Here is an 11,013-nt window from a genome sequence, read left to right on the forward strand (position 1 = left end):
GACATGCCAGGAATTCTGTCTGATTATTAAGTTTATATTCACAGGGGATCCTGGAACCAACAGAGTGAAACTGCTACTATTTAGCACACCTAAGTCCAGTAAAAAGATATAGCTCAGATGTACTGAACTATCCTGCAGTTTCGATTGCAGAGGATGGTATCATCGGTAGTGTCATCCCACATAATCACAACCCAGTAATTTTGCATTTATTTTTATTTATTTATCCAGTTATATGGCTGCCCAACTCAAACTCCATGACTCCAGATGACTAAACCACAACTTGTCTCAAGGAAGTATTGATTACTGCATGGATCCACCCACACATATCCTCCCTGGAGCCTTAACCAACCAAGGAGGGCTGGTTGAGAGGCAGTTTGGTATAGTGCTTAAGGCACCAGGGTAGAAAACAGGAGACCATGAATTCAACTCTCACTTTAGCCATGAAAGCCAGCTAAGTGATCTTGGGCCAGTCACTGTCTCAGTCTAACTCACCTCACAGTCTTATTGTTGGGGGCGGGGGATAGGAAGAGAAAGATGTGTTGGATATGTTTGCCACTTTGAGTTATTTGTAAAAATAATAAGGGGGTGATATAAAAAAATAAATGGATGTAAGACACAAGTGGCCATATCTATATCTCCAGAGTTGAGAACCCTGTATACTTCCTTAGGATTAACAGGATCAAATTCCTTCCATTTAACACCACAAGATCATGCCTCAGTCAACTCCATAAGATTTGGCCAATCAGACTCCAACTCAGAGAGAATCGTTGCTTCTACTATATTGCCAAATAAATCCAGATTTATTTATTTATTTATTGGGGGGGAGACAGTATACATAGAAGAATTCAAGTCCTGAAAAAAGAACATCCTATCAAAATTTAAAAGTAGACAACCTCATCTGTTTAAGATATAGTCACGTATAATATAAATGTATTTTTCAATAAACATATATCACAGATACACATACCCTGCTATGTGTCTGGATTGAATGCTTAAATGCCTCATAAACTAGTCATCCACGGATATACAGCACTCAAGGGCAGCATTAAATACTTACAAGGAACAGTACAGGCTCTTCTACTGTCCCAGGGTTTTCATACTCAACACTGAAACCAGCTGTCTGGGTGATTTATGACATTTAAATATTTCAGCACTGCTGTCTTATATAACTTCCTCATGGTTACAATACTAACAGTTGAATACCTTCTATCTTGTCAGCAAGACCAGTCCTCCATCATCATCTGTAACACTTTTCTGAGTGGAAGTCAATTGGTTGTTTATTTAATTGGTAATGGGTATCACTCAGCTCATAAGAATTTCCAGAGCTAGGTAATATGGACCTTGGGAGCTCAAAAGATTATCTCAACAATAGATGTCTACATGGAGGGGGAATCCATTTTATTCTGGCACACCTGACTGCACTGTTCTCATACAGGATACACTATATACAGTATACACCTGCAGGTGAATTCTGTATTTGTCTTGGTGGGTATTTATCCAGTAGACCTATGATTAATTTATACGTCTAATACAATAGAAGATTCCCTCCATAAATCAGACAGAAAAAAGATTTTGTAATCCACTCAGAAACAATGGGGGAGAGTACCCAATACAACCCCAAACCCCAAAAATAGAAAAAGTCTCATTTTACAGCATTCAGTACTGTTTAGCGTCTCATTCTGTGTGAGCTCCTCACTTCGTCTCAGTCATCCTTAGTGGTGGAGCACCATTCACAACATTCTGAGCTACCTTGAAATAGGGGATCATCCTCTAAATACCTCCTTTCATTTGGAAAACTTAACCCAGAGAAAATGTCATATTCCACCCAGGTGTTCTGTACCAGCCTGCTACCGGCCCTGCAGAAAAGGCAGGGACAACCCCTTTACAAACGGCAAGAGGCTGGAATTACGCCTGCCAAATTTATAGCTACAAAAACAAACAAGACATGAACCAAGAAACAGGAGCTTTAAGAAACACGAACTATCCAAGCGGTTGCCTTCAGCAAACCAGCCCTCCCCACACATTCCCCTTATATAGAGTTCAGGGCGTGGCTTCTCTCTGCCTCCTTCCGAGAAGCCCCATTGCCTTCATCTGTTTACTCCTAATTGACTGCCTCCTGCATCGGGCGTCCTTGAACAGGGCCAGCTGTGGGTCATCTTCATCCACACTGTCAGGCTCACACAGCTGGGTCTCCGTGGTGACCAAGTGGGAGGGGCCTGGCTGAGGGCTCTCATCAGCAAGATCTTCAACCCCCTCAGCAAGGTCTTCAACACCCCCCTCCTCCTCCTCTGAGTCATCCGACCCAACTGCCGAACCCACAGGCTGACCCTGAATCACAACACCAGGTAGAGCCTCTGATCCCCTAAAAAAAGGTCCTCCTGATGTGGCAACTAGATAGCTGAGGCAACAGCTGGAGTTTCTATTTGACTTGCATTTTATTTATTTATTTATTTATTTATTAGTTTTTATAAACCGCCCTTCTCCCGAGGGACTCGGGGCGGTGTACAGAGGAAGGAAGGTATACAGACCGAACAATAAAATAATAAGAAACACTAATGAACACAAACTGGGACCCCAATTAACGTTATCATGCCAGGCCAGCCTGCTGGAACAGGACAAGTGGGTGACAAGTTGCCATTTTTTAGGCTTTTAGTTATTATACTATATTATTTAATATACATTCTTAAGTCAAGCAAGCTACTCACCCAGTCACAAAGGGAAATGCTAGCTAACCTCAAAAGTTCTAACTCCACAAATCTCAACACCAGCTAGAACCTGCTGATATGGAGTGTATAGTGAGAGCATGTTCTGATAAAGCCCAAGTTAATCAAACATTATTTAAATGTAAACTGCTAAATCATGTATGTTAAACTACATGCTAACTAGCTATTGAATATGCAAATGGTGTATTAATAATGGTAACGGTAACAATAACAATAATAGAGTTGGAAGGGACCTTGGAAGTCTTCTAGTCCAACCCCCTGCTCAGGCAGGAAACCCTATACCATTTCAGACAAATGGTCGTCCAGTCTCTTCTTAAAAACTTCCAGTCATTCCAGTGTTGGAGCATTCACAACTTCTGGAGGCAGGTTGTTTCTCCTTAGTTCTAGGTGTGTGTGTGTCTGTGTGTGTGTGTGTGTGTGTGTGTGTGTGTGTCCAGAGGGATTTTTCCAAAACAAACATTTTCTCTCTTTGCACTTCCTATCAGTTGAAACTTACATTATTCTGCCTGTTATAGGCCTAAAAAATATTTTCAAACTCTGAAATATATTCCCTCCCAATGGCTTTTTATGCTCCAGCATCAAGCAAGATTACCTGCCAACCTTTCATAAGAACAAAATAGGAATATGTAATCTTGCACCAGTAGTTCTACAGTGCGTACCAGAATCCATCATAAGGTGAAAACTTTATATATTTATATTTTTACTGGCCTGATTGGATGCTACTTCACAAGCATCCTTGTAAAGAAATATCAGACAGTCTAAACTCAAGAATTTAATATGTTTGTTCAATTCATCCTTGCCATTTCTCAGTTTGTTTTTCTTGTTAGTTTATCCTGAGCATTATATTTTAGATTTTGAGCTGAGGCAGGGAGCCAGCCAATCCATGATTTTTTTTCCATTGTTGGTCTTATAGTATAACAAAGATGATTAGTTTAATGAAGAGAAGCATGATAGCAGTCTTCCAATATCTCAGGGGCTGCCACAAAGAAGAGGGAGTCAAGCTATTCTCCAAAGCGCCTGAAGGCAGGACAAGAAGCAACGGATGGAAACAAATCAAGGAGAGAAGCAACCTAGGACTAAGGAGAAGCTTCTTGACAGTCAGAACAATTAACCAGTGGAAGAACCTGCCTCCAGAAGTGGTGAATGCTCCAACACTGGAAGTTTTTAAGAAGAGACTGGACAGCCATTTGACAGAAGTGGTATAGGGTTTCCTGCCTGAGCAGGGGGTTGGACTAGATGACCTCCAAGGTACCTCCCAACTTTATTTTTTTTATGATGATGATGATGATGATGATGCTTTTCCAGATTTTGTGACACATAATGATAGATTTCTGCGTCTCCATAGAGATACAATGCTAGATACCTACAGATGGATTTCCTCACATCCCCCACTGATGAAAAGAATGCATGGAGAAACCCCAAAGCCAGAGATTGGGAATAGCCTTGAAGGACAGGAGGAGGAGCCACTACCAAGACAAAGGTAGTCAACCAAGAAACTGACTCGAGTAAATGTCTCAGACAAGTCCCTCCTCAGTTCACACAAAAATGAAGAGGTGGACAACCTTAGGGTGGCCAAGAACTGCAAAATGGCGTAGTGGAATTTTGTAGGCGATTTGACTTATAAACTGATATTTTAGTTCTTCCATGTATTATTTTCACGCGTACAGGAGAATTAGTTGTTTTCTTGCAGATATTTCATTGCCCAAACTAGGTAACATCACCTGTGCTAGTAAGGAGTGGGGTTTGCTCTCAGTTTCTATTCTAGGGGCTTCCCTGTCAGTCTTCGTGGGGGTGGTCCTGGTGGTCCTTTGGTTTGATTGTTTACTGTTAAGATTGACTAGGGTATTATTTATTTCTTGATTGCTGGTCTGATGTTAATCTTGGTGTCAATCTAGGCTCATCTGGGTGTTGATGGCTGGTGGGAAGATGTCTTGATCGTTTTGATCCTATTTTGGCTAGCTGATTTTCTCTTTTGTATATGTCAAAATTATTTGTCTATGTATCGATCAATGGCCAATTTGTTAGACTGCCATGAAAAGTCTACAGCAACAGCTACTACATAAGGCAAACAGGCGGAAGACTAGCAGAACACCTCTATGAATACCAACTAACCGTCAGAAGACATGATGAAAACTCCTTAATTTCACAACACATGGTCAGACTTAACCATCGTTTCAATTTGGAAACAGTGACCATCCTACACCAAGTCAAGTCCAACAATTCTAGAGAATTCCTGGAAGCCTGACTCTCTGACAAATTCCCTTGGGAGTAATTAAATACTGTTTCATTCACATGCAAGAACGTAAGGATTGGATTGTGTTTGCTCATTTGCATTTCCATGTTGTGACAAATATTTGCAGACCACTATGGACTATTAGAATTCCAAGAGTGCTCAAAGAAAGTAGACATAAACATACTGCAACTTTTAGAAATACTAGAAACTTAGTGAACGTATGGTTAGTATTTTGTCTTTGCCCTCCTTGCCAGTCATGATACATTGCATTTATGCACAGTGTTCATCCCTACAGGCCAGAACGCAACATGTCTCCGAAGAAAGAAAGCATACCAATCCCAATTTGTATCTTTTTCACATATTAAAATACAAGACAGGAAAAAAAGCAATCTTTTTTCTCTGGCAGAGAGAAATGTAAACAATCCATAGTAGGGAAAAAGTTCCCCCAATAATTTTCGTAACACTTATTGACAAATAAAACTCTGATATGAATACCAACAGGCTAAAGATGCTAGGGAAGATGATGGGTTTTGGTTTACTTGTTTAATTTATGGAAAATAAATGCTCTTCAATTCCTGGAAACCCAAGAAAGCTGATTGAACTGTCTTCTGAATTCTCACAATTTGCAATTCAATCAAGTTTTATTTTATTTTCATCATTCTTTGTGATGGGATAAACACTCCCTTAAATCAACTTAAACTGCCTTAAAAGAGATTCCTCATTTAAAAAAAAATCCAAATATTCTTATGTGACTCATGAAAATAAAATATTGAAGCAATTCTTTAAAAAGATGGTTTCTGGGTTTAAAGTTACCACTACTATGTAGAATTGGTTCTTGTAATCAATATTCACCTTAGCAAACAAACAAGCCAATACATTTGTATCTGTATGATGTCCAGCAAATACGGAAAGGAAAATATTGCGGAGTATTAGAATTCTATGTGAAAGTTTTATATAAACTGGAAATACAGAACCATACAATAGAATCTATCTAACTTGTACTATCTTTTGTGATACAAAAGACTAATTGTACTATCTTTTGTGGTAGAAAAGATTGTGTACTATCTAACTTGTACTATTCTTTGTGATATAAAGACAGTCCATTTCTATGAACATTCCACAAACATTGGGTTTTCATAAGTGTTTACTGAACAATTTTAGATTTATTTTAAAAACTTTCATTTTTTTCTGCACTTTTAAATGTATATTCTTCAAATTTGTAAATCACGTTTTCCATAAATACTAAATACCTGTAGGGCCTTAATAGGCATTTTTAAAACCATTTCAATGTATTTTTCTGTGTTTACAGGAAGACTCCAAAGAATAATTTCTATTCTTATTTTTGTGTCCCTGGCTTTTTTAATCTAATGGAGTGGTCCCACTGAGGTCCCAAACCAGACCTACAAAATGATAATGTATCCCAGCTTTCAACAGCTTGAATTCCAGGAAAGAATCTAAGGACATCCATTCTTGCCTCCACCTTTATGCCAAATGGGGTATTATGCCCTTCCCAGCTTGCCAAAGAGCTATTTAATGGGCAGAGAAAATCAATGCACTGGGCATGAAAGCACTAGGGCCAGTGAACCCAAGCCTGTTCTTACTGATTAGGACTAGAATTAGGATAATTCTCCCTAAATCTCTCAGCAACAGGGAAACTATTATCTTGATAAGAATTACTAAGGAAGAGGGCTTCTACCTTTGCTTAAGAGTAGATAGTTAGCATACTTCACTATTCCACCAGCTGATAAGTAACTTCCAACCTGGCCAAGTGAAGGAAGTCATAGAGGAAACAGACAAGGAATTCACTGAATCCACAGAGAGCCAACATGAATATCAAAGAATTAGGATTCGTCATTCCAAATAGGACAGCCACGTTCCAAAGCAAAGAGCATTGTAAACAGTTAATATGGCATGCAAATATTAGGATCTAGGGTAGAAATTTAGAAGATGAAAAATACCAAAGAAAGAAGCTATCCATTTTCTTATTTTTTTCCAGTGACATACACCCATGTAGGATGTGTATATGCACATACACAGACATATGCACACTACGATCGTATTAACTTGATGGTATATGACAGGATGCTTGCCTGAATGTAAAGCTGTTCTACCTATCCGGATGGACAGTTCATTTTCATACTCCCGATGATCCGTTGCCTGCTGTTCATATTTCTCCTTACTCACTTTTGTATCGTAACTTAAAGCCAGTGATGTTTGAGGAGATACATTGATATCCTGAAAGACAGAAAACAAACCAAAATGCATATTTTGTTTCTTTTTGTAATGCAATACAGCCCAATTTTATGTGATGTTCTTCCAGAATTAATCTGACATATGTGTCTATATCCAAGCAGAGTGAACCTTAATATATTTTTTATATCTGATGTTTCAACTAGCTTTGCTGTTGCCAAAATTATATATTACTTTGTTTAAGAAACTATGGGCATACAGGGAACAGGTGCTGTCAGAGAAATATGCTTTGTAGCATCAGTGCCAAACGTCATGTGAACATAATATCTTTATACAATAGACAGTAGTCTGAATATGACATTTATCTAACAGCTGAGGCTACATTGAATTCACAAAATATAATATTGGTTATATTCATTTATACTGCACTACCTAATTTTTAAAAATTACTTGCCACTTTATATTGATTCTTCCTTGAACATCCTAGTAGGATATGGGTTTTGAATGCCCTGGAGCCAAATTGAGTAGCACACTGGGTTGAAATCATATTGAAAGTTATTTACAAAGAAAGGATTCTGGGGCATCTTGGTCTCCTGAGCAGATAATGCCCCTGAAAAATCCCAAGGGAGTTCATAAAACACAAATGTGTGGGCATCTGAGATCAGAGAAACCATCATCTCTGTAAAAACCCACTAACGGTTTCCCCATGGTATGATAGCCTCTATATTTCTGTTGCCAGTGGTCTAGTCAGTCGGCTGCTCACAGTCGGTGTTGACAGGAGGGCAGAGATCCACCCCGAGGCCTCTCGTTTGTGGAGTTCCTCAGGGGTCGGTTCTCTCGCCCCTCCTGTTCAACATCTACATGAAGCCGCTGGGTGAGGTCATTCGTGGTTTCGGGGTGGGGTATCATCAGTATGCTGATGATACCCAACTTTTTCTTTCCACCCCGAACCAACCCAGCGATGCCCTCGCCGTGATGTCCCGTTGCCTGGAGGCAGTCCAGGTGTGGATGGGGAGAAACAGGCTTCGTCTCAATCCTGCCAAGACTGAGTGGCTGTGCATATCGGCATCTCGGACTAACCAGTCCATTCCACCTTTAACGATGGGGGGTGAGGTGTTACCCCCCGTTGATAGGGCTCGCAACTTGGGCGTCCTCCTGGATTCACGGCTTAATTTTGAAGACCATATAGGTGCCGTGACCAGGGGGGCTTTTGCCCAGGTTCGCCTGGTGCGCCAGTTGCGACCCTACCTGGACCGAGATGCCCTACGCACAGTCACTCATGCGCTCGTGACCTCCCGTTTAGACTACTGCAACGCTCTCTACATGGGGCTGCCCTTGAGGACCACTCGGAGGCTTCAACTGGTGCAGAATGCGGCCGCACGAGTTGTGATGGGGGTTTCCCAATACTCCCATGTAACACCTCTACTCCGCGAGCTGCATTGGCTTCCGGTTGCCCTCCGGGTGAGATTCAAGGTGCTGGTGATGACCTATAAAGCCCTAAATGGCTTGGGTCCGGGATATTTGAGGGAACACCTGCTGCCAGCATCAAGTTCCCTTCGTCCAGTGCGCTCACACAGGGAGGGTCTCCTCAGGGTGCCGCCGGTAAAAGATTGCCGGCGGATAACACCCAGGGGGAGGGCCTTCTCTGTGGGTGCGCCTGCCCTCTGGAACCAGCTGCCCGTGGAACTTAGGACTGCCCCTGACCTTCGTTCATTCCGCCGGGACCTGAAGACCTGGCTCTTTGAGCTCTCCGGCCCAGGCTGAGAATTTTTAACGGGTTTTTATTTTAAGGGATAATTTAATCTTTTTTAATTGTTTTTTAACTTTTGTATTTTGTATTGCTGATTTTAAATACCCTGTAAACCGCCTTGAGTCCTTTGGGAAAGGGCGGTATATAAATCTAATAAAATAAAATTAAATTAAAATTAAATGACCATGTACTTGAATGATAAAAGATGGCTTTTTATACAAAAGAACTTAAGTTCTATAAAATGTAAGTCTTTGCCTATTCATATTCCAGGGCTGAAGACTACCAGGCTATTAGAGCGTATCAATCAGTCATTATGATACCTGTAACTTATTTATTCACTATCTGGCTCTAGCTTCTATTTTACCATTTGATTTTTTTTTAATAGAAATGGCCTGAATAATCACAATACTATGATAAATGTTTCATGTCATAATTATAAATGATTAGTAAAGGACGAGTAGATATGAAATATAATATCCAATGAACCTTAACATTATATATGTGTAATAGGAGACATCTGTCTGCAGTTCTATTATGGAATAATGGATGCCTTCTGACCTGGAACACATTCATTTTTTCATCCCCTTCTTAGCTAATTTCACAGTTTTTGCGATACCCAAATCATGCAAAACCATTCACTGGAAAAATTCTAAATACATTGTTAAGTAATGCTATTTTGGCCCCATAAAATAGATGTTCTGGAACAAAACCCAGCAAAAAGATCAGTACAATATAAGGAAGATATAGAAGGAGTTACTTTTTGGAACAGGACTTCTTTGGGCGGGGGGTTCCTTTTCTTTTCATTTCATTCATTCACTCATTCGTTCATTCCTAGATAATGAATTAACTTGACTATAACAGATTTCTTTCAGTGTGCTCTACTTCTGCTCATTTTCCAGATGTTCTAGGCATTCACATGACTTCATAGGTTATTCTGAAATTTCTTTTAAAGAAAAATATGCATTTCATATGCAAGTTTACAGGGTACATTCACCTGTACTCTTGAGAAGTTTGAAAGTGTAAAGAAATATTTTTCTTCTGTTTGAGAGATATTTATTTCCAAACCAATAAGGAATTGCTTATATATAAAGGGATGGAATAGAAATGTGTGTTCATAACACCATTATGCAGTGGCTTGTCACCAATTTACAATAATATGAACTTGGGAGAGCTCAAGGGACTATGAAAAATGGATCTGTGGCTGCAACTGCGATCTAGGGGCTGCGGGTTTCTTATGTATTTGATATAGAGAACTAAAATGACAAGGAGAGAACTAAACTTGATGCCCTCCCCTCAACATTACATCTGCATATGGAAGGATATTTGGTGTTCTCCCATCACATCAAATCCAACTTCCCCACAAGAATGAAATAGCAACTTGTTTCAACTTGTCAAAAACTCCAGTTGCAAGAGACAGTCATAAAAACTACTTAACCACAGCAGCTACTTCAGAAACTTTTCTACCTGAAACAGTTGAATTTCTGATTCTGCCAGGAACAAAACAGTCTGAAATATATATTCTGTTCCATGAATGAACAACCCCAAAGTGCCAGTTTGCCACAAATGAAATGTCTTATCTATCCCTAGCTCATCTGGTTGATCGGAATTATCAGAAACAGATATGGGAAATTGGCCATTTTGGAAGCAGTGGTTTTGAAGAGCAAACCAGAAAGCCAGTTTGGTATAGTGGTTAATGTGCTGGTCTAGAAACTAGGAGACTGAGTTCTAGTCCTGTCTTACACATGAAAGCCAGTTGAGTAACTCTGGGCTAGTTGCTCTCTTTCAGCCCAACTCATCTCACAGGGTTGTTGTAGTGGGCAAAATAAGAGGAGGAAAGGGTACTATGTATGCAGGATCCGATCTGGGTCCATCACTAGGACCGGAGGTTTAGTCTTCCGAGCTTTCAGACTTGTGCTGGGGCCCATCCACAGGGAACTTCTCTCTAGCAGAGTATGTGCTTAGGGCTATTCTGTGTGTGGCATTTACTGTATATGGTGCCTGGTTGTGTGTGGCTTTTTAGTTGTGTCTGGGGTGTTCATAGCCAGCTATTACGTTGTTGGATGTTGTTCCTAGTGCCGCCAGGCCCTTGCCTCCCATGTACGTGATAAGCTGGTGGC

At 40.2% G+C, this 11,013-nt stretch overlaps 1 protein-coding gene across 4 annotated transcripts in view; it reads right to left on the reverse strand.

Annotated features, from left to right (window-relative positions):
* The window catches only part of SLC39A11 (solute carrier family 39 member 11), a 383,748-nt gene that overhangs the window by 254,371 nt on the left and 118,364 nt on the right, over positions 1-11,013 (reverse strand). For 3 of the 4 annotated variants that reach the window (XM_081321875.1, XM_081321874.1, XM_081321876.1), the window contains exon 5: positions 7,047-7,191. In XM_081321875.1, the coding sequence (XP_081178001.1) occupies positions 7,047-7,191 (145 nt within the window). The remainder of the gene's footprint in view (positions 1-7,046; positions 7,192-11,013) is intronic. The other variant, XM_081321877.1, reaches the window with a different exon arrangement.

This window comes from Vipera berus (genome assembly GCF_964194415.1).
Source record: "Vipera berus genome assembly, chromosome: 2".
NCBI classification, from domain to species: Eukaryota; Metazoa; Chordata; class Lepidosauria; order Squamata; family Viperidae; genus Vipera; species Vipera berus.